General features: G+C 40.4%; 1 protein-coding gene across 1 annotated transcript in view; it reads left to right on the forward strand.

Annotated features, from left to right (window-relative positions):
- Window positions 1-25,770, forward strand: part of LOC149802947 (uncharacterized) — a 42,586-nt gene extending 16,816 nt beyond the window's left edge. The window contains exons 4-6 of the mRNA XM_089953856.1: window positions 21,703-21,900; window positions 24,284-24,352; window positions 24,976-25,770. Coding sequence (XP_089809982.1) covers window positions 21,703-21,900; window positions 24,284-24,352; window positions 24,976-25,598 — 890 coding nt within the window. The 3' untranslated portion in view covers window positions 25,599-25,770. The remainder of the gene's footprint in view (window positions 1-21,702; window positions 21,901-24,283; window positions 24,353-24,975) is intronic.

Genomic DNA, 25,770 nt, shown 5'->3' on the forward strand with positions numbered 1-25,770 from the left:
TGCCCCGATGACACAATACACCACGAAGATTTGGCAGAAAAAGACGATTTGCGTTTTAGGCACACGTTCTCCACACCACACCCACAAGGGTTGTTTTTGTAAATCTTGCACAGAAGAACTAGGTGAAGAAGGAGTGGTCGACGTAGCTGCGTCTGCTGTGTGAAAGGGCATGATGGTCACTTCTTTTTATAGTCGATGACTTGCGAAGCGTCGATCCAAGAATCAAAACTGGGTGGATATCCTTTCCAACGTACTTTGACTTCTTTGACACGTCGTTTGCCTACTTTACGGGTTCCGCGTTCGAGAATGCTTTCGATGTCGTACACGTCCTCTTCTTTTTTGGTGACACGTTGTAACTCGGGCAAATAAAACGTTCCTTTGAGCACTTCTCCGTTCATGTCTTCCAATTTATAGACGGCAGGATGACGGCCATGCACTCGTCCAGTGACGCGAAACAATTCGGTCGTCCAGTTAGGTAAGTAACCTTTGTCGAAAGTGCGTTTGATTTTGCCAATGCGCACCCAATCTCCTACGGCCAACTCTCCACTTTTCTTGGGGACAGCCCTCGTCGGGGACGTACCAAACAGACGCTCAAACACCAACACTTCGTTGTCGGGAGTCGCGTCTTGCGGGGCACGTCCGATGCTTCGATGGTAAGATTGGTTGTACGCTTGCACCAGGTGCGGTAAGATGTCGATGTACTTCAGAGTGTGGTGATGCGTAAAATATTTCCACATGCGTTCTTTCAAAGTGCGTTGAAAACGTTCCACGATGCTGGCTTTGGTTTCGGGATTCTCGGTGGTAAAAAAATGAATGTCACGTTTCTTTAATTCTTTTTGGAAAGCTTGGTTCAGAAATTCGGTGCCTTTGTCCGTTTGCCATCGAAGAGGGTGACGACCGCTTTGTTTCAGCACTCGTTGCAGGGCTCGCACTAACTCGCTGCTGGATTTGGAAGTCAAGGGCACGACCCAGGCAAACTTGGAAAAGACGTCGATGACACAAAACAAATATTTGTAGCCACGATTGTAGCTGGCCAAATGAGAGACATCGGCTAAATCGGCTTGCCATTGATGATCGATGCCTTCCACTCGGGTGCGACTTCTGGCAAACTTGCGTCGAATGGGTTTGTGCAAAGTGTAGGTAGCTTGTTCTTGTAACCATCGTTGCACTTGAGGTAAACGGAGACTTTTCAGTCGCGTTTTGGCAGCACGATACAATTTTTGAACTCCTGCGAGACCTGCAGGATGGGAGGGATCGTAGTAAATGCTGGCTAAGACTTTTTCCATTTTTTTGTGTTGATTGGTGTGTTAATAAGGCACCCTCTCTTGGAAGAGGCTACTCTTTTTCTCTTGGGATATTTTCTTGGATTGCAATGCTTTGCGTGTGCGACCGGCAATAGGTGTTGAAGAGGAAGAGGAGGAGGATGTCTGAGCGGGGGATATCGGTTCTTGTTTCACTTCTGTCTTCACTTTCTTTTTCTCTTGTGATGAAGAAGGGGTGGCCATCATCTTTTTAATCCATCCAATTCTGGAGGTAGGTGGTGTTGTTAACTTGCGTACTTTTTGTGGTGGAGTTTGAAACCCTTCTTCTTCTTCTTCTTCTTTTCCTTTTTATGTCTTGACCACCGGTACTGGTACTGGTGATGGTGCTGGACTTTTCATCAAGGTCTTAAAATCTTTCAAAGTGGGTAGAGCTGTTTCGTCTAAAGCTTTCTGGTGAAAGAGTTGCAGTCGTTGCAAAAGTTGACCGTACTTTTGCGATTTTTCTGTTTCGGACAAATCTTGCCGATCCATCAAGGATTGCAATTCGTGTTGTAACTGGGACATCTCGCTCAAATTGGGATTGGGAGGTAAATGCGGGGTGCGTTGTCCTTGCCACCGATGGTATTCCATCCATCGTTTGTAAGGCACTAAAGCTAGTTTTCGTCCTTCCATGGGGTTGTCAGGGGTCGATTCTGAGATCTTGGGACTTCCGAGGGCCTTTTTATCTTGCTCCCACCAGTCCAACCAACATGGTTCCCAAGACTCCTTTCAGTATGGGGCCTAACAAGAGAGGCAAAATGCCTCCACGTTGAGCTAACATCTTCTTCTTTTGACGAATGGGAATTTTCTTTCGAACCATTTGGCGAAGAACGTGACGATGTTTGCCTAAGCATTGTTTCTGGTGTTTGGACAAAGGGATCGTGCCTTTCAAAACGTTCAAACAACATTCGCACACGGTATCGATGACCTCTTTGGAGGCTGATTGAATGAGTTTTTTTCGTAGAGGTGAAGAAGCTTTGGACAGGACAGATAACAGGTCCCCATGTTTGACTAAACGTGGTGGTAGTCCTTTCCTTTTCTTTCCTTGGGGTTTTCTGGAGGGTGACATCTTTGAGTCTTCAGGAGCACCAAAAAACACTGACACCCCCGACTTGGTCACACACCTTTTTTATACTGGAACGCGTCGCCACTGATTGTCTTTACGTCGTATCAGTTTGAGGACAGGCATGACACGTCGTGCAGGGGTACGCAACGGACTAAATCGAGCCAGTTCTTGCTTGGACAAATCCAGTAAACTTTGTAACATGCCCGATCTTTCATGGACTTTGATTTTGGGAGAAGGTACTTTGTGAGCAGCAGCCACTGCTACTAAATTGGAGGGTCCTGCCACTGGGGAAGTTCTTTTTGGGGTCATCAACGGAGAAGTTCTTGGTGTGATCAACGTCTCCAAGTACTCTTCAGTTCCTGGTCTCATCAACGGAGAAGTGGATAAACGTGAGGCTGCCGGAGACACAGTCACCGACGTGGCAGGTCGTGGTTTGCGAATGTAAGGTTGCGTCCTGGCCGAAGTGCCTCTCTTGCGACTAGTTTTCTTCTGTGGACTTTTCTTTTTCTGGGGACTTTTTCTCTGTTTCTTTTTCTGGGGGCTTCTTTTCTTTTTCCGGGGTGGTGTCTGGTAAGAGGAGGGTCCCGCCACTGGAGAAGTTCTCCTTGGGGACTTGGTCTTTTTCTTCTTGAGGCTTCGTTGGACTTTTTCCTTGGGGATAACTTTGGGGGCATTAGGATCCCATCTTAAAAGTGAGCGAATGATGACGCCTCCTAGAGTACCGCTCCCTCCAGGTTTCAAAATGATTTGTTTTTTGGTTTGAGTGTCGATGCGGAGATCGGCCAGTTGGACCAAAGCGACTTTGTTTCGATCGAAAAAGCGTTTGGTTTGATGAGGAATCTGAATGATTCCTTGGAGTATTTGACGTGCCGTCACCGTGAACCATCGTAAGACTTCTTTGAGACTAGCTTCTAAGACACGAGCTCGTGTTTGTGGATTTTTTTCTCGACTGATGCCATACAAGGCAAGAATCAACTTGACGGGAAGATGCGACTAAAGGGACGTCATGTTCACACTGTGTGAGACAGACGAAAAGGGTCTGAGGTTTTTATAGATTTTTTATGGGGAGTGAAAATGAAGTCGAGGACGGAGACGTGTACAGGACAGGCCCTCCGTCTTGGCACCAGTGGTGAAACAAGTGGGTACGAAATCGCAAATCCTCGGGGGTCGTAGGTTTCAAATCGACGAGTAAATAGGCGTGTGGCGTTTGAGTGGCATCGTCGTACGCCTGAGTCAGCCAAGGCGTTCCTAACTGTTTGGCTAAGACTTGCACTTGCGATTTATCTCGAGGGCTTTTAAACAAGACCACGTAATGCGCATTGAGACTGATGGTGCGATGGGCTTTACTTTGTTGAAACAAATTTTGGGTGATGTAAACGACACTGGCATTACGATGATGCCCTTTGCGCGTGAACCACAGTTTAATTTCTTCTTCGTCTTCTCCTAACATGTCGTCGAAAATGACCAAATGTGTTTGACGGGAGTCAGAGACGATGCCGTCGTCTTCTTTAGGAATGCCTTCCACAAACACGATGGAATCACCTTGACTTTCCCACAAGAGGCTGTATGCCGATTGCCACTCTTTGTAACACCACACGATCCGCTGAGGTGGTCGATCGATCAAATGATGTTTATGTTCGATCAAACGTTTGACGAATTCGGTTTTGCCTGAACCGCTAGGTCCAGCAATGAGCATGTTAAAGGGATGGCGAAGATACAAAGCCTCCCAACTGGCACGATCTAAGTGTTCGTCGATGACTTTGACAGTGGAGGAAGAGGGAGCAGAGACAGCAGAGGTAACCATAGTGTCAGAAATGTCACTTGTGACACGAAAACAAACAAGACAAGAGTTTATATACTTTTTTCAGAACACGTTTATTGAATGTTTTTTTTCAAACATGAATACGAAAGACAAAAATACATAAAAGCCAAAGGCTTAAGTACAAGGATAAAAGGCACATAATAACCACGAACGTGAAATAAACACAAGTGTCTGTACAACTTGTTTTGGGTAATGTTCTAACCAGTTCTATAGTAGGGGGTAAAGTCACACAAGTGTCCTCCCGAAAGGGTCTTTCAGGTCTGTCCACGACAGTCCTGTCCTGGGTGACGGGTTCGTCTGGCACCGTCACTAACACGGGTTGAAAAGTAACTTTTTTCCTTGAACAACTCTCGTGCATACTGGGCCACTTCTTGGGTCCATTCCTCAAAACCCCATTCTTTCCAAGCACGGACATCTGTCCAGTTGGGATGTAAGTCACAAGCTACACACACATCGTCATACACGTCTTGGGTAGCTAAAAGTTGACGAATCTTTTTTTCCCGGGGAGGTCGAGAAGTATCCAGATGAAACCGCAAGGCTTTGAGCCAAAGGAGTTTTTCGTGACCATTTAAGGCCATTGAGGTGGTAAGTACTGATCGTAAAGAGTCCACAAAGAATCGGCTGGTAAACGAAATCCCAGAAAACAAGTCACTAAGACACACACCACTTGTCGTCCCAAATTGAATGGATAAAGTTCTTGTAATAATCGATGGTAATGATCCACGGTTTGAATATGGTCATTGAGTTCCTTCCACGGAATCTGTTCAATGATATGTGACATAATCCGTGGCATGGCAACTTGATTTTGTAGTGTCTTTGTTTTGGAAGCAATAAATGTAATTTCTAACCAAACATGTTCGTTCTCCAGTAGGGAATTTAAATGTTACATACCGTAATTGAAACGTCAGAGTTCGTCTAGATGTTTCGTCTTTTTCTAAGCAGATTCCATGTAACAAATGTTGGTAATCCTTTAACTCGTCTTCCTCAATACGTTGGAGTAAGTGAATCTCGAAGTAACGAAAATTACGAACGTCTGGTCCATCATCATCCACAAACTGAAAGTGTTCAACAAGGTCTGACCACTGAAAAAATTTTTGACGAATCAGTCCTCTTATACCATTCAGGTACCAGTGGTTAAAGATCTGGTGACGTAACGGATGCAATTGTTCTTTACGTTTGACTTGTATTTTCACCAGCTCTCGGTAAATCCTTTCTCTCAACTCCTCAGGCAAGCCCAAAATGTTCTCTTGTAAAGTATCCATAAGTATATACACTGTTTTTGGAATCGTTGGGTGGTGGCCAATAGCCTCGTTTAACATTGTGCCTAATGTAATATCCACTCATAATCAGTCTTCTTGTACTTTGGAACATAGCATAATTTAAAAACGGATGAATCACTTTGAGTTTGCGTTTCACTTGTATTTTGATCAGTTCTCGGTAAATGCGTTCTCTCAACTCCACAGGCAAAGCACGAATGTTCTCTAACAAAGTATCCATGAATAGGTCATACTAAATCCTCTTTGGTCCGACACAAGACATGTACTGTTTGCACAAACATGGTTTTACTTCAGTGTCGAATTTAAATCGTTCAGTCACTAATCTACACATTACAATTCGTTCAGAAGTTTCCTCTTTCACTAAGTTGACATTGTGTTCAAGATGTTGGTAATTGGTTAACTCTTCCTCTGGAATTCGATGCAGTACGTTTACAATGATGTAGGTAGAATCGTCCATAACAAACCAATCCTTTTTAAAACTAGAGGATCGTTCATCAATGTCTGTCCGATGGAACACTTTCAATTGAATCAGTCCTTGTATAGCCTTCAGGTACCAGTGGTTCAAACACCGGTGACGTAACGGATGCAATTGTTCTTTACGTTTTACTTGTATTTTGACCAGCTCTCGGTAAATGCGTTCTCTCAACTCCACAGGCAAAGCACGAATGTTCTCTTGTAAAGTATTCATGAACAGATTATGATAAGAAGTTACTTCAATGTCTCGGTTCCACTAAGGGTAAGTAATGACAATTCGGTGACCATCGAGCATATTCTACGTAGGCCGAATCTTGCGGTTCCCAGTGGTGAAGTGACACACCACAACTGAAGCACTTGACTTTATCTCCTTCGCCCAAGTAGAAAAATCCGGCTCTGGCTAATTCTTCGGGGGTCGGTCCTCCCAGATACTTAGGCCATTTTCCTTTGAACGATTGAAGACGATTTTCAAAGTCGCAGTATTCCGACAAACGCACAGGAAACGAATATTCGTCTTTCACAGGTTCGTTTCGATAAGGGGTGGGTGACAGGAACAGGAGTTTGCTCAGGGCTGGATGACATCCGTAGGGGGGTATACGTGAAGGTGAACATTCCCCTTTAAAACGAAACCCAGTAAAATGTCCAAGAGGACGAGCGGCATCCCTTTCGCATCCCTCAGGTTTGACACGCACAGCATCACTTTCCATGATAGGGGTAGTGACACTAAAGTTCCCATGATGCTTTACGGCATCGCTCAGGTCACAACGTACAGAATCGTACCCATCGCAAGGCTCACAATCGCATTCCACTTCCGAAGCCCCACACTTGAATTGTGCCTTTCTAAACAACTTGTTTTGCATTTCTCTGAAAGTATTCATCTTGTTCGTTCGGTCTTGGTAGTCCCAATGAACTATCGATCTTACCTAGGTTCCTTTTTATATACAGACCAATACCGACGTGTCCATACGGTAAGGTGAAATGATTGGGAAGTCGCACTCGCTTATGGTACACGATTTGATAGACTTTTTCCAAGGGCCGACTGACGATGTGGTGAGTGGGTAAACGTACAATTTTGTTCGGTTGATAGGTGGTCACTTTAAAGTTTGCATCCTCTCCCGATTGCAAGGCTTCTTTCAATACCCCAAAGTTCACCACTCGACTGGTACGATAATTCAGAGTCAGTCCTTTCACTTTACACGTCGTGTGCACTTCTCCTTGTTTGTCCCGGTATTCGTAGCCGTAATTTTTGGGACCACCACTGACGAAACTTAGAATCTTGTCGTCGGGATGCTCGTCTGTCCAGGCTCCTAAACGGTCTCCTTCGATGTCAGGGTGCTGTTGACTCGGGTGATGGATGTAAATGCAACTGTCCGTGTCAAAGTACAGGACACGTTCCCCTAACAGTTCTAAAGCTTCGTACAATTTTAAGCGAGCATGAGCTGTCACGTAAGCCGCAATGATGACATTTCCAAAAGTGTCGTCTTGTACAAAGTCCAGATCTTCTTCGTAATTGACCAAGATCAAATTCTCGCGAACGACGTCCACGTGTTTCATGTATTTGGTTTTGTCGTGAATCATCTGGAAGTAGCGGGAAGGTTCTGTCAAATATTCCGTCTTGGGTAAACACGGTCGTTGTGCCATTTTACCCCACAAGCAATTTAACATCACTTTGGCAAACGATCGCCTGCCTTCGTTTTTCTCGATGTGGTCTAAAGTGATGCCTTCTTGTTCATAGTATTTCTCTTTGAATTGTATTTGGTCTTCGGGAGTGTGACACCAGGAAGGATAGCCGCTGGCTTCTTGCTTCAGTTTCAAAAAGGCATCCACGTAGTCTACGAAAATGCCTTACTGACTGGGGTCACCCTTGTGGTATTGTTGTGTCTTGGAAAAGTGGCAAATTTCGTACACTTCTAACAGTTGGTATGTCATGTCCAGAGCTTTGAACAATTCTACGCTGACCCAGGTTCCCGTCAAGGCCCGTTCTTCCTGGCTGTGCTGACAAGGATGGTCTTGGTTGCACGTTTCGGCACAAGTACGGCACAAAGGAAACATCAGTTTGCCTTGACAATGGTGAGGTAAGACGGGATGGTATAGGTTCGTGGGAGGCAAAACTTTAGACTTGATCAAGCCTTCGTATTGTCGAATGTTTTTCAGGTCGATGTGTTCCGTTAACAATTGCGGGTGCCCTACAGGAAAGCGACAATATTTGCACACGTAGGGATACAGCGAACACACGTCCAAGTATTTGATTTCTTCTCCTTTGGTGGCATTGGTCCTTCCTCCGTACAAACTATCCCTCGGGTTCAGCGGGTCCATGAACTGGAAACTTTCCACGAGGCGTTTAAACTCGGGATCAGTTTTCATACGGTGATCGTACTCGTGTTCCCACATTTCCACCACTTGGTATCCTTGCTGTTCTAACTTTAGTCGTCGCTGACAAGTGTCCTGGTACAAGTCTTCCATGGTTCGTTGCAAAAACTGATTTTTAGTGCCACGGTCAGGGTAACAAACGGGACATCCGTGAAATAAGCAACCGTTAAACTCGTACACGATCTTCTGGTTTTCTAAGTCCCAGCCATCGACCGAATACGTTCCGATGGTCTTTTCGCCCCCTCCGTTGCGGGCATGCTGAATCCATTTGTCTTCCTTGTCGTACAAGTAATGTAACCAACGTAGGGCTTTGACCGAGTATTGACGTTTGACATAGTGGGTCGTTTGTGGGCTGATGACAGCCACGGTGTTTTCAGGCATGAATCGTTGTCGATACACTAAGGAACACGCTTTGGCAATGGTGCAAGCTTCTTTCAAAGGATCGACCCCTCCGTGTTCCATGAACAGTTCTCGAAATTTTCCACAGCAACGCCGTAAAATGTCCACGTCGGAACGACAATACTTTAGCATTTCTTCCTGAAAGTCGAAAGGGTCCGAGGCATGAGCCTGGTACCAAGCGTAGAAAGCTTCTCGTTGTTCGGTACGCATGTTGTCGGGGTCGTAATAGTGAGCCTCAGGTAAATGGGGTAGAATGGCGTGTTGACTTCTGTATTGAAAAAGTGTGGAAAGTACCCTTTAGCCATTTCTGTCATTCCAAATGTTTTAGGCATTCGACTCAAAGGCATGGCCAAGTAACTCATGGAATCTTTAAACTGTACCTGTCCCATTTGCATGAAATTGATTTTGGCTCCGTTCAAAGTGACTTTAGGTCGTTCGGTGCCTTGTTCCGTATAATACCTCAAAAGAAACTGTCCATCGTATCCGGAGAAATTGTGAGCCATCACTGTGGCATGACGATGACAATCTCCGTAACGTTCGATGTCCTCTTGGCTCCACGTCTTGTCGATGGGGTCTAAGACCCATTGGGCAAAATCGGCTAGCGTCTTTGGTCCCCGAAAGATTTTTTCACGCCCTCCGGGAATCTTGCTGCAGTGAGGGCAATGACTGAAGATAGGTTCTTGAATGCACTTCTCGCACGCTCGATGAGCCACGCAGAAATTAGGAATGTGAATGCCGGTCTCTTGCATGCATTCGAAATCGAAAAAGATGAAATTGCCTTTCTTCTTGTGACCGTCCTCTTTCTCTGGTGGGGGTTGATATTTTTGCACGTAGAATTAGTGTTCCAAGTCCACGATGTGGTGACAAATGTGACATTTTTTCTTTCCTCGACATACGTGTGCCTTGGCATTATTGGAAAGTATGCCTTGTCCACAGGTAGGGCACAATTTCAGGAGTTGACAAGCACATTTCTTCTGTGAACCTTGCGTCTTCAAATGTTCTTGGTAACAGGCAGGGCTGACAAACGTGCGCAGACAAGTTGAACAAGGCACTGGTTCTTCGCTCAGACAGGGTGGAGAGGCCAAACATCCTGGGCATTTCATTCCACAATGCTTGTGTTGCTCTCGATTGTTATAACCATAATCACATTTCTCACAGTAATATCTGTATCCCAGGAATCCGGTGATGGTGGTAATGGTATCGAAATGGTCATCGTGATAATAAACATGAATGTATTTTCCGTCCTTAAAATGTTGGCCTCGAAACAACAGAGGCCCGCGCATTTCTTGAGGGTGCACTTTCAAGGTGTATCGTGGAGCTAGGACATCTTGCAATTTTTGCATCTCAGGAATGCCACAGGGTGTGTCTTTGGACAGGCCAGCTTGTTGCAACAGGAGTTCTGCTTCGTTTCGTTGTTTGGCTCGATCGGAACGTTGAATAGTGTTCCAGGTTCTTTTCCATTCTACCGTGTCGTTCTTGTCGGCATTGGTTCGTCCCACCAAGATGGCACGGGCTAAACACATCTGGTCATGAGTGTTGTTAATTCGGACGAGACTCTTTTTGGTGTTGCGAAGGTCGTCCACCAATAACATCTTTTTGCGTCCAGTCCCTTGAGGAGGAGAGACGTGGGTCATGTCCAGTGTGGCTTTACCATCGGTAATGTCAAACTGGTCATTAGATTGTTGTACGTGTTGAATCTTGTCCATGACTTTGGAAGCGGTCAATTCTGCAGGGGTGCTAAACTCGATCCAAACAGGGGATTTCAAACCGTCGTGTTGTATGGAAAGTCTCAAGCGATCGTCTTCTTTGGGTTGACATTGTCGCTTGAGTGCAGTGAGCAAAGAATCCCACACCCCAGTGATGAACACTTCTGCTTTCTCTAACGGCACTTCAGCCTTGAAATCTTTAAACTTCACCGTGTATTTGTAAGCCGTGGTTCTAAATTTTCTAGAGGAACGCTTTTCCGTCTCTCGAATGGAATAATATTTTTCAGGGTTGACTAAGGGTGGTGAACTTGGTTTAGAGGTTTCAGATTCTGGTTCACTCATGTCCTCTTCAAAATCACTGGTATGAATTTGTGCCAAGATTTCAGCCCTGGTACGAGGCGATAGATTACGTTTCTGCCTCTTACTTTCTTCTTCTTCTTCTTTCTTCTCGAATGAATGGATCGTTTCATCTTGAGTGCAAAACGTCAAATGACTCAAGTTTAAACACCATAGACTAATTTATAGTCATGGCAGACCAGCGTATATAAAAGGGTGTGTGTCTTGTCCTTTCACTATTCATTTCACTCTCAAACCGAGCACAACGATGGAAGAGACTACCCAGATGGAACGGTTCGTCAGAGCTTTGCGAGGGGTCATTAGAAAATTCTCTTCAGACCAGCCGACGGACTACTCTCCTTCCTTTCGAGATAAAAGTCAAGATACTTGCTATATCTGTCAGAAGAAAGGGCATTGGTCTTCAGAGTGTCCAGACCGTAAAAAAGAACAAAAACAGGGGCTAAAAAAGACAAAAGTCAAGATACCTGTTATTATTGTAAAGAAAAAGGACATTGGTCTCCAGATTGCCCAAAAAAGAAACAAGAGGAGTCAGAAGAAAAAAGGAATTCTTCAGAAGAAGAGAGGGATTCTTCGGAAGAAGAGAGGGATTTTTCAGAGGAAGAAAGCAAACAGGTGAAGAAAAAGAAACAGGAGAAGAAAAGAAGAAGGGAAGAAAGTGAGGAGGAAGAAGAGGAAAAGAGTGTAACGGTGAAGAAATTCAAAAAACAGAGAGACTAAACAAGGAAAAAGAAGAAGTCAATGAACTTTTTTAAAAAAGTGTTCTGTTGTGAATTGTGAATTGAATTGCAACAATGGATAAAAGAATAAATTAATGATATAAGGTAAGTGTCTTTGAGTTTTGATTTTAAAATAAGAAGCTACACTCACGCACTCATACACAGAAACGTACTATAAGGGTAAAATGGGTGGTTTTTTTTTTTGAGTTATTGGCAAATTGAAAGGCTATCTCTTTTCGAGAAATGTGGGTGGCCCTGAAAAGGGCCTTTTTTCTTTATGGTGTAGGGGTGAGTTTAAGCAATCACCTTTAACTGTCTTAAGCCTTTGCCACGACCAAGGCCTACTTCTGGACTGCGTAATGTTGATAATGATGATGATTGGGTTGAAATCACTAAGGGTGGTACGGTAGGCTTAGTCACAGGGTTGACGTGTTTAGCTCGGGAAGGTCGTATTCTCTTCGGTCGTAATAAAGAAGTCTGATACATTTGTTTCAGACTTCTTAACTCCGCTAAAATGTCCAACAGTACCGTGACCGTTTGATTTTCACCCTGTTGTTTCTTTGCTGCTGCTTCTTCTTCTTCTTGCTGTTGTTGCTGTTGTTTTTTTCTTACCTCTTGTTCTTGCTGCTGCTGTAGGAGAAAAGCTTGTTCCGCTTCCTTTTGTCGTTGTATAAATTTCTCCAATTCTTCTTTCTGTCTCTGTCTAAAATTCTCCACTTGCGGTAATGAAGAAGGTAACGAAGGTTCCGGAACAAATTCTTGCGAGGTAAGAAAATCCACAAAATCCCAATTCACCTCTTCTGAAAGTAAGTCCGGGTTCCCTTGGGCGGTCTCCCCTGTTGGTGCACCCCAATGGATCGTTTTCTGAGTTTCCGTCATGTTGAATCACTGTCGCATAGATTGACTGCACACAAGCGCTAGCAAATCTATATAGACCACGTGACGTCACAGACTGCTCTCTTCGGATTGGATGCGAGCTGACTGAATTTTGTAACGCGTGTTCAGATTGGTGAATGAACTCAATCCGCTTCAATCCTTCCTCTGCCTATAAATAAGCGCAGTTCACTGCATTGATTCACCTGTTCTCGTCGCTTCAAGATGTGGACCGATGTGCAATCTTCTACGCTTGTGTCTTCCATCATGTTCCGGACGGACATGCCCATGTATGTCCGATCCAAGTGGACCGTTGTCCACAGGACAAACACCAGCCTGTGGATACGTAGGATCTACGTTGAAAGACAAGGATGCCTGAAAGGAGTGCTGATTTACGGACCAACAGTGAGACGTAGCCTAAGGACAAGAAGAAGACCAATGCGGTGCCATTTATGTTAATGAATACATTAACATAAACCCAAAGGCCCTTTTCAGGGCCAGCCATATTTCTCGAAAAGAGAATGACTTTTCAATTGCCTAACCCTTTTTTAAAAATTTTAAAAAAAAAAAAAAATCCCATATTCAATTATTCCCATGTTAAATTCCCCTTGTCGGTAAAAGTGACCCACGATTTATTCCCATGTTAATTCCCACTGTACGTAAAGTGGCCCACGATTTTTCGCCATGTTAAATTTCCATTGTACGTAAAGTAACCCAGGGGTGTCTGTAATGCTAATTCCCATTGTACGTAAGGTGGCCCACTTCACTACTCGCAGTGTTGTGCTGAGCTGGACATCAACAAACTTCGTATGGGATGATCAAGCCCAAACAGGAGCGCAATACTCGGCTGTCGAATAACAGAAGGCCAGTGCTGATGTCTTGAACCCCTGAATACTAGCACCCCTGGTTGAGCCATCTGGTTTGCGGAGCAGTTTGTTCGATTCTCGGTTTATAAGAATTCAAGACTTCATTACACAAACAATTTAATGAAGTTCACTCCTTGTCCTAACTACTTCCTTTGTTAATTAGTGATTCACTGACATAGACACAGTAAAATCATTTCGTAGCATACATGTTACATATCATTTAAAACAGGTAAATTAATTCTCACAATTCATGATTTATATTACATTCAAACCCATAAATCCGAACCCATTCATATCAATGAAATGTTGTATGACATCCCAGAAGCATGGGTCATATAGTACTCAAGACGTATGAAGGCAATCAATTAACTTCTGAACTCAAGTAAAATTGACGTATGAATTAAAAATGAATAACTTCAACAACTAATTGCAAACTTACATCAATGCATTTGTATGCGATTGAGACAATATCCAATGTGTCTTTCCGAGTCCTCGCTAGCTTATCATCATATAATTCTGACTGTGTCTTCCCTAGTTCCAGCTTTATCACATTCTTCCAGTCTCGCGTTTCTTTAACGATTTATTTAACGAAAGAAATATGCTTACTAATTTTACTCAGAGCTAAATTATGGGTTCCCTCAGAACTTTGACTAATTTCGCGAGTGGAATTTCTTAAAACGTTGAATTCCACCTGAGAACATTCACCTTTACCGTAGCCAATCAGGATTACTTTCTCTAATCGCCAAAATGTTTTAATACTCTCATCGAAGTCAGAATAATTGACTTTATTAATAACTATTCTGGAAAATATAATGTGATGATACCTGTTTTAAATAGCCTAAGAGTTCTCAATATTTTGGCTCTGGTTTGTCTTAGCTTTGTCATTTTCCGTTATTTGAACTCGTTAACATTGGCCTCTTCCATCTGTCTCACCGTTATGGAACGGACTCTAAAATTAAATTCAGGCCCTAAACAGAGCAAAACCCATCACGCGCATTCAATAACATATTGCGAGGCTACCTCATACGTCATTCTTAATGTTTACTGTCACGATGACCACGACATAATGTACTGTAAAATTATCTTTAAAAAACTGCACCATCACACACATACACATACGCACACACACACGCACTCACACGCACACATACATACATACATACATACATACATATATACATACATACATGCATACATACACACATACATGCATACATGCATACACACATGCATACATAAATACATACATATATACATTGATTCATACATACATACATACATACATACATACATACATACATTCATACATTCATACATACATACATACATACATACGTACATGCATACATACATGCATACATGCATACACACATGCATACATAAATACATACATATATACATTGATTCATACATACATACATACATACATACATACATACATACATACATACATACATACACACATACATACATACATACATACATACATACATACATACATACATACATACATACATACATACATACATACATACATACATACTGAATGATGTGAAGGCCTCGACAACATAACAAATTTAATTGAATAATTGAAAACCTGCGACAGCCTGTTTTGATTTAACATTTTATGCCAGTGATGAACTGAGATTTCCCATATAGTTAAACATCATAGATTCCTTATCACGTAAGACTTGAGGCCTCCAAACTTCACAAAATCAACATTCTTTTTACTATGAAATTGTTTAAACTGGCGACTGGAGATAAGTGCATGAACAATAGATTATTTTAGACTGCGGACGTTTTCAGCAGACGGTAAAATTGTTAAATACGTAATGATTGATATGTGTGTACTAAAAAGCCATTCGACTTGTCTACGTATGCTTATTTCACTTTTTCTAACTCCAAAAATAACAATGGAGATATAAAACATGCTACTTCAGCAAAAGCAACAAGACAACAATATATTAAAACAAGCTATTAAATATTGTTTCCAAAATGCTGGTTTAAAAAATTGACTGAAGAGAAATGTAAATTATATTTAATTACAACAGTTACCTTATAATGGCTAAAAGCAGTGTGGTACAATGGTCCCTTCGCAATTTCTCTTCAAAGCAGTTATACATACATTCATGCATACTGACAACCATAGACAATACACATAGCTTTTGTAAAATCTAAACTTTTAAATCAATCCTAGTACTTTCAATTAAAAATTAATAATAAAATGCCATTTACAAATCTTTTTAAAAGATTTGTTAATTTTCACTCTCGGATTTGAACACAGTAGAACATTTCATTTTCAGGACGTCTAAAATTTAATTCGTGGATTATTCTTGGATTATATTTGGATTTGATTCTTAAAACCGTAAGTTCTTTTTTCCATTCTTAGTTTTTCCAAGGAAATAAATTATTTGTTAAATTTTTAAAAGCTTGTTGTTTTCACTCTTTCTTTTGTTACTGTTTATTCGAGCCTAAACACGTAACATAAGAATACCTACCTACCTACCTACCTACCTACATACATACATACGTATTACATAAGCGTGGACTATGTACATGTCTCATTAATGACCTATCTACGTATGTGCTTTCACTGATATGTATTTCTATTTTCTGTGTACATGCATTCATGTATGTATTACAAATCGAAACCATTTTTCTGCGTGGGTTTCTAAAGCCACTTCTAAACGATTAACAACTCTGCATTTGTTTGCCACAGAATGATTGCTACTTTAAAGTTAACAAACCAGAACAATGCGAAATATGTAAATTCATGAATGAATAAATGCTGGGATATAAGTTATGAAATAAATCAATTGTTTGATTATTCAATGATACATCCATACACGAGAAAGAAAAAAAGAGGAAATAAGAAAGTAACGAAAGAAAAAACATGAGAGGATATGCTGTATTTAGGAGCGAATAAGTTGGGTTAGAGGAGCCATGATTTTGCTTTAGGTCACTACGTTCAGTGCCCTTGCAATCAGGAAAAGTTAACTGAGGTTGATTTGATTACGGAACATTGGATCTGGCAAGGAGTAGGGACGTCCGCACTCTGTGTGGTAAATGTGCAAAGAATGCGTCTCTGATCTTTAATTTGGGCCGTTGTATGTATGTATGTATGTATTTATGCATGCATGCTTGCATGTATGTGGTATTGAGTTTTGGGACTTATTGATCTGTACCGTTACCTTATCGTATGTGTATATGTAAAGCACGTTAAGCATTGATTTACACGTTATTTGTTTACATTCTCTGAAAGGATCTATTATAGTTATTCAAGCAAATTCCTGCACAGATGTGAATTTTTAGACCATTATCAGTTCAATGTTTTGTCAAGGAATCTTCTGAACGGTTAACACGCGACCTTTATTATATGCTCTGTTCCATGCCATACGTCTATTTTACGATGTATATCGTCTTTGTGTTATGGTGTTTGCTGTCTTTGTTTAGGATGCTATAATACATCGGTGGCAGCTCCATTTTTCATTATGCAGCATTTAGAAGCATAATTGGAAATTAAATTACAGCTTTCATGCGGAGTTTTTACGTGGATAAGTTTTTCTTCATAATGAAATCATCTAAATACCATTTTCTTCAAAGATAGCACATAGGTATTGCACATGTTCTAATGTTCCCGCACTACCGACCTCAGTTGGTGGCAAGTGTTTACTGAGTTCTGCTACGCTTCTAACATAATTTTATATTTGTAATTAATTTTGGTCATATATTTGTAATTAAAGGTGGAACAGTATAATTAGCATTCAATATTTGTCTTGAATCGCGATGTTCTAGTTAATATGTATTGTATCTTAAATGCCTGGCGGAGTGTTACATGGTGTAATTTGTCTTGAATACGCGATGTTCAAGTTAATGTGTATTGTATCTTTAAATGCCTGGCGGAGTGTTACATGGTGTAGGCCACCTAAAGTAATAAATAGCTGTGGCGTGGCACACCAGTCAGATTTTCTCTGTCCGGCATAGGGTTCGTGAGAATCGACAATATATAATGATACTGTTCCCATTTCCAAAAGAAGTCTCTACATATAAATTAGCTTAATATTAAAAGCAATCATATTTTAAAACAGACATTCATTTCTGCATTATAAATATTTAGTAAATGTCTGTCCTGAAGCCCAGTATTTTATAAAATATAATACTTATTTATAGATAGTGGTGTTGACCCTCCATAAAATCTATGTTGTTTCAGCACGTTTGAATGCCAAAATTTTATTATAACAGAAATGATCATACATTTCACACGATAATTCTATTTATTTGGAAACTAATTGTTATTGGGATTTTAATGTTACTCTTATGAATAATTTTAAATCGTTTTAGTTATTGATTATTGTTGATAGTTAATGCAAGTTATTGGGTCTGTTGGGTGTTATGACATTTCATGAAACGGAGGGAGCATAATAAAAGCATAATAAGAGAACATGTAAGTTCTGTTGCATTCATTTATTATATGGACAAGAAGAAGAAGAAGATGATGAAGAAGAATTAGATCATGTGCATGGTGAATGTTTGAAATCCAGTTTTAAAAGTTGAACGTGTACACAGGTGCCACCTGTGGACAAAGCTAGTTTTGCCTTTCTTTTCCCATATATATATATATATATATATATATATATATATATATATATATATATATATAATTTATTTTTCCATTTAGGAATTATACCTACCAATATGTATTTTGTTCAAATCTGTATTTAATATTAATACCTATTTAATCTTACTTATTCCAATGCTCATTCTCTCTCTCTCTCTCTCTGACTGGATGAACATATGTTTAATGTGTCAAGACTGTAGACACTCTATTATGCGTTATTTAATCAATTAAAAAGAGGTGCCATAAAAAAAAGCCGATAAACGAACTCCAAGCGACAGAAAGAAGGCTTTAAGTGTTACCTTTTTTAATTTAGTTTTCCACACGAACCCAACAAATTCTTAGTGAATAAACTTACATGAACTGTTGCTATTACATATTCCGTTAACCATGAAGTATCGTATCTAAGACAAAAGGACACACAATCTTTTAATGAAAAGCGATTCGTTAAATGTATTGATAAAACTGTTTACGTGGGGTTTCAAGCTCTCAGTCATTATCAAAATCATGCCGTAAAACGATGGGGAAATCGGGCATTGATGTTTTGTTGATTGCAAACCAACATTAAGTGATAATGGGTGCAGCTTCTGTTAAAGAACTGAACTGCAAGCGTGCCAGGACCAAATATTCACGCTTGAATGCCTAAATGAACAAAATAAAGAACTCAAATCCATACAAGTAAACTGACAATCATTAAAATCTGTTGTTTAAAGATGTTATGCCGTAAAGTTTGTCGGATGTGACAGCTTTATGATGTTTATGATATGTTATGATTTGACAAAATACACATTTTGAAGCATTATATTTTATAAATACTAAAAAAAATTAAAGTCATGGGAAAATAAAGTCTAAGGCACCGAGAAGTAGAAATACCGCTTGCACTATAAGAAGTAATGCCTTTCATCTGACATTTTAACAGATGTTCGGATCTTGCTGGGACACAATTGTAGTGATCTTCAATTTTTTTTATTTTAATAAAATCCTGAAACTTTTGACATGTATACTTTTATTACGTGTTATGGCATGCAATAATAACACGTGTACGTTTTAGCAAGATCTAAGCCTAGTTGTTTAAGTGTAAACTTAATGTTTGTCAATTATACCATTTGCCAATTAATTCAGACTAGTGCCATATTACCCGTTAAGCATACTAAGCACGTGTCATGGGCATCAGTGCAACAGGGGCAGAAGAAAAATTTCATATTAATTGTTTATGAATTTTTTTTTATGAATTAGAATTGGCCATTCGATCTGCATGTACGAGTATTTTGATTTTAAATGATGGCAACACTGGTCTTTTCCCACATTTTAAGCTTTTGATATTGTGTTTTGAGTTTCACATTTTGTGTGTGTGCGGGGGAGTGGGGGGGGGGGGGCACTATACCATTTTCACAGCATAGGGCCTGGGAGATTTTCATCCAGCACAGGTTAAGACAATGTAAAAGGCTTGAATACTAACTTTAAAGCTACATATTTTATGTGATGCACACAATTTTATCTATGTAGTGTAATGTTCGAACCACAAAAAGGAGCTGTAAATGAAACCGATGGAAGCTTAGTTTTTAGACTAGAGGAGTATTTGCCCGCCATCCAGTTGCAGGTACAACTAAAAATCTGGCTGAATATTGGGCTACAAACTGATTTCAAACCATTTGTGAATTATTGGCATTGATCACAACATCGGCAGATTCAAACAGGAAGAAGGAAGTTGATGTTGTTCTAGGGCTTAACGCCATATTTTCATCACAAGATAGGCTATACATGGCGGCCAGTATAACTGGTGGAGGAAGAACCCTGGAAAACCCAGAGAAGAACCACCGACCCACGAGAAGCTACTGGCAGGCTTTCCCACGTACCCACGCTAGACGAGCCTTGGACTCGAACCCATGCAGACAGAGGTGAGATGGCAGTGATCCGGAACGGTGAGCGCTTTAGACCACTCGGCCACTCGGGGCCCCGGACGAAGGAAGAAAGAAGAGGAGGATAGGAAAACTGGGCTAATCTTTAAGGAGATGCCATTCAGTTTTAAATCCTATTTATGCATTTAATCAACGCTTGCAAAGCTCGCTACTGTATTTTGAAACAATTTTCACTTCATGGTGGATTTGATTCATCGCGAGTGTATTAAATGATTTACGATATACCAGTCTATGAAAAATGATTTGGCATATATCGATCTGTTTAAAAATAATAATAATAATAAAAAACAAATAAACATAAAACAAGGTCCTAAAAAATTTATACAAAATTAATGAGAGAGACAAAGATATAAAAAAATATAGAACAACAGTAAAGTTGTTAGCCGATATTTATATTGATATAGCATCTGTTTTCTTTTCGATAATACATTAATCTTTAACACCTTAGTTCGTGGGAAGTAAAATGAAAAAGGTCTATTGCTTTTTCTCTCTGGAAAGCGGGAGGTCAGAAGATACTTGACCCGAGCGAGCAAGCTGCTGGTAAGTTCGCGGTTCGCCAAAAATAGGTCATAAAGAATCAAGCTAATAGAAATTATGCCGCATCAGCAGTTTAGTGCCTCGTTCATCTCATTAATAGTTTTAACATTTTATTCCAGAATGGTTATCTTTTGTTTTGCTGCGATAAAAGAGAATAATTATACAATGGGGCCACAAATGGTGTAACATTAATGAACTCTTATTGTAGAAATCAGAGTACAGAAATACCAATACATGATAGGAATAAATTTACATGATATATATATATATATATATATATATATATATATATATATATATATATATATATATATATATATATATATATATATATATATATATAATAACAACACTTTAATTGTATAAAAGAACAATTTTGTTTGAACAAGAACTATGAGAGAGAGAGAGAGAGAGAGAGAGAATAATAAGTGCCCGTCTTAGTTACTTTCTTTCGCACATACAGTTGCATGTTACTTGGATACAGGGCTGACAAGAAGGTGGGGGAAGCAACCGGGCCGAACATCACTTTAATTGTATAAAAGAACAATTTTGTTTGAACAAGAACTAGGAGAGACCCGGGTGTATCTTACCCCAGGGCACATTTTCTCTCTCTACGGCCCTGCATGGATGCATGCGCAAGTAAAACTCCTAACGGCATATTCTGATCGAACATTGTACGACCATGTTCTGGCACACAGGGACAATAAATTGTAGACCTTAAAATGCTCATGGGGCAACCGTTGGATTAAAATTATCTGGTTCATTATTACAATAATTCGGCTCGGACCTAGTCTTCTGTCCCCCCTCCCCAAATCGAACAAACAAACAAATACAAAAACAAAGGCAACAACAAGAAGACATAAAAGATGTTAAAGCATGAAGAAGAAAGAAAAGGACCCCCCCCCACACACACACACTCAGGAAAAATATGCTACCATAACTCGTTTGCAGAGAATGTGTTATGCATCAAACACGAATAATACTAAGCATTTCTATTCTTTGGTGTAATAATTAGCCATCTTTTGCATTGTGATTTTAGTTTGGGTTTCAGCTCTTCTTTTCGAAAACAAATTTACTACACAGAGAGCCAGTTAGAGTGTTCAATCTTACTAGAAGTACAACTGTGTGCCATTTTAACAAACTACAAAATTAGATAATTGGTACGCCCAGAATCTTTCACATCCAATCACATTCGTGTAAGCTCCCCTCTCTCATTGGCTGTTTCCTCCGCATCCAATATCGCCTCGAACAAACGTATTAACATATTTGCTGCCGCTAGACGGTCATCGGCTCTGAATCAGAGTATTGGTCCAGCCCACACATATGATATAAAACAATTTTCCTGCAGTTCTTAAAGCCAGATCCGTAGCAATCAGAACTTCGAAAAATCTCGGCAGTGACACACGATGGCAGGCCGTGAGTTAATTGTATGTCTGCTTTTCGCAGTTTGCGTTTGGGCTGACACAGTTTCAGAAATCGAAGAACTCAGGCAGGAAATCGTCGCTTTGAAGACCCAAATTGCAGACGACGATGCCAGACTGGTGAAAGCGATGAAAGAGCTGGAGAGGATTGCAGAGATAGTTAGAAACATGAAAAATGATCGTAAGTTGTTCTTTGATTTCTTTTCTTTATTCTTTTTTTTTCTTCCCCAAAACTTTTTGGCAAAAATTATCTGTGCTAAGCAGTTATTTGCCTTAAATAGCAACTTTTCGAGTATCCTTAAACGATTTTATTGAACAAATAAAATCGATTAAACAGACAGGGTCTTAAGAGGCTATTGTCTCAGTTTTTAGAGGTGGTCGCTCAAAACATGGTTATCTGTATTCTGAATTGAATTTTAAACTTAAGTGGCTTTATATTTACAACGCTGAAGTTCCTTTGTTATTACATTTGGTTTTCACTTCCGGTTTTATTTAAATCGAATGCAATCGAGTGTTAAAAATTAAATGTCTTTCAGTTTGTAATTGATCACTCTTCAGACCAAAGAGCTTATTGCACAACATTTTCCATGACGATTTGATTTTGCATAAATTACATTGTTACATTTATTTGGGTTTATAATAATGCTTGCTCATGAGTAGAATATAGCAGTGCATATCCGATTGTATTATAATTAAACACAGCTCGCAATTAAACCGGCCGTCGGTCAATTGGAATTAGAATATGCGTCGATTTTGACAGCGATTTGTCGATTAATTTTATTCTGTTCTTTCATTTCGGAATATTTAAAAGACAAATGTGACCAAGAGAATTCGGAGCTTTATATTTCTTTAGTCGTTGCTTCCAAGATATCATCTGCAATATTGGAACATTATTTTGGAGGGTTTAGTATAAACATTATCCGATAGAAACGAATTAGGAGTGGGGTGGATGCTCTGCTTCTTCTCAGATATGCCCCAGTTAATGGGTCTTTAGTATCCCCCTTTACAACCTACGTCATCGGAAGTGATGCATTCCAGGAATTTTAAGACGCTATAATGGATTTCTGCTTGGATTAAAGGTTCGTTTTGCTTTACATTCTATATTTATCAAACCTTTCGGGTAAATGATGGGGTGTAACAAAGACAACAGATTATCAGCTAATCAGTTATCATTGTTTGGGTATTGTATGACGTTCTCCGGACACCTGAACCGATCACCGGATGAGGTATTTAAAATTATCAGTAGTGCTTGGGACCAATATTTCACACTGATAATACGCTGTCAACCTGCTGACTTTGGCGCACTGGGTATTTTTGTATAAAAACTCTTCAAAATACGCAAACATTAAATAAACTAATTTCTTATTGACAGTTCAGTAAAATATGGCGGCTCAAATTTCCCGCAGGCATCACTTCCTGTAACGTAGGTTGTTTGCCTTGAATATATACAGTTGGAACCGTATAGGAAATTGCAAGAACTCTCCAACAGCCTCAAGACCGGTCCCCACTATACACGCACATCAATCGCTCAACAGTCACGAAACGGCTCAAAGCCATTTCGATGCAATGATCAACCATTTCTTAACCGATCAGCTATTCCTTAATTCTATCAGGTTCGACAATGGCTATTCCGTGTTTCGCAGACTTACTGTTTCTTAGGCAGCGGTACCATTGCATACATCAATATTCTCAAAATATTTATCTTTTTGTAAGGTGACTTTTAAGTGTACAAAATAGCATGTATTAAAGATACAAAGAAAGCGGGAAGTCTGGTGTTTAAACCACCATCACCACCCAAAAACAATTCAGGTCGCGAAACGGAACTTGATCATTTTGGGACCTGCAACCGTTCCATACAAGATTTCCTCAAAACGACTGGCGCTCTACCGGCCAAAACGATTTTCATTTCCTTTTCTCTTTTTACTGGGGGGTAATTGCAACCATCTATGACATTTTTTGAGACATTTCGACACACCAAATTTTAGTAGCCAAAATCCTTTTCTTGGATATTCGAGTCAACATGTTAACAAGATACCGGTAAGTGCGATACAAAATTCTTTGTCATGGTCTTTGACTTGGAAACTCGTATTACGGATAGAAGGTTGAGGTTGGAAATAAGGTTTCACTTTTAAGTCATACACGTGCTATTAGGTGAGAAAAATTATTTTTGTAAACTGATCTTAATAGATTTCATGATTTATATGAAATGTTGAAATGTTAACAATGAAGAGCAAGGCAAGCGAGAGAACGGGGAGGAGGGTAGATTTGTGGTTCAGGTTTTTTTAAAACGTAGCTTTATCAATTTTCCTACGATGTCTGCAGTGTGGCAGTTTCAAGTGATGTCTAGCACTAGTCCATACACTTACCTCTTAATGCTGAGCGCCTAGCGAGGAAGCTGTTATTACCGTTTTTAGAAGTCTTTGGTATGACTCGGCCGGGGTTCGAACCCACGACCTCTGGGCGGACGCTCTAACCACAAGGACTCCAGATCGGTCACGAGGGGGGAGGGAGAATATACCTTTTGTTCATCGTCAAAAGTATATATGTATATTTTCTTTATTCAGGTGAGTCATTGGTCAGAATGAAGCGAAGCGGATCATACGGTCCGCAACCAGGACCACCAGGACAATCAGGTAAGTAGCTGAATGTGGCTGGTGACAATTTTGCTCTTAAAGGGTATTACTCGTTACTTTTTGGGCATTGGTTTTATTGAGAAATCACATATTTTACAGAATTTGTTTGACTACGGTGTACACACGTCTCATTTCCATAAGATTAACATAAATATTAATAGTGCAGCATGCTTGATATTGAATGAATGAATGAATGAATGAATGGATGTGAGTGAGTGAATTAGATTTGTTATTAGTTTTATTAATAAATGAACTTAATATTTAATTTATATATTAATGTATTCATTCGTTTACTTTGCAATTAGTGTATCTACTGTTATGGACTCTTATGTTTATCTCTTCCCCTTTGTCTGCTGTGTCAACGTTCTAGCCGTGTCCCTTAATTTCAAAGCCTTTACACTGCATTATACAAAATCGTCGGATATGGAGCGTCGATTCTGATCAGTTACATTTTAGTGTACTAACTGTCAAACAGAAATATTACTTGGGAGAGTAAAGATTTTTTTCCCATGTCTCACAGAAAATTTTATACACATTTGAAATGATTTCTCCCTATTCTTTTCGGTAATGGAACACAACACGCTTCTTTTTTTTTATCTTTAATTAATTAATTAATTTTACAGGACCGATAGGACTCCCAGGTAGAGCAGGTACGCCTGGATCACGCGGAGGACGGGGTCCACCTGGACCCAAGGGAGGTAAAGGAATACGGGGCGCGCCTGGACCATACGGGCCCTACGGAGAGCCTGGTCTACAGGGGCCACAAGGACCCAAAGGACCAAATGGAGAACAAGGGTTCGCAGGGATCCCTGGAGCAAGAGGCGAGATAGGAGAAGAGGGATTACAAGGGCATCCGGGACTTGATGGACAGCCAGGACCCAAGGGACCATTGGGCAACGTTGGATTCATGGGATTCCCAGGTCTTAAAGGAGAACGCGGAGACATTGGTGCAACAGGGGAACCCGGAAAGCCAGGTGTTCCAGGTCTTCCTGGACCACAGGGGCTCAGAGGAATGCCAGGAACATTTGGACCCAAGGGATTCGAGGGAGTACAAGGAGAAGCTGGTGTTCCTGGATACCCCGGGGTTAAGGGCGGCAGGGGTGAAGGTGGTGATACAGGTGTGCAGGGACCACCAGGGCTCCGTGGGCCGGCATATTATGCTTATTACGCACCCGCCCCTCTCCAGAAACAGGCTGCACCTCCTCGAGTAGTCTATGCCCCTGTTAGGTCCGACAAAATGGGATAAAAAGAAGCGTACGTCAATCATGATGCCACCATATCACTCTATATCTTATGAAAACAAATCGTGTTTTAAACATCAATAATGATATGGCTAGATTTTAAATTTTGGACAATTAATACTAATGTGGTCTTTATTTCACGCACATTGAAATAAAAATAAATACATACAAAAATAA

Source organism: Sinohyriopsis cumingii, chromosome 3, assembly GCF_028554795.1.
Source record: "Sinohyriopsis cumingii isolate HCF-2022 chromosome 3, ASM2855479v2, whole genome shotgun sequence".
Lineage (NCBI taxonomy): Eukaryota > Metazoa > Mollusca > Bivalvia > Unionida > Unionidae > Sinohyriopsis > Sinohyriopsis cumingii.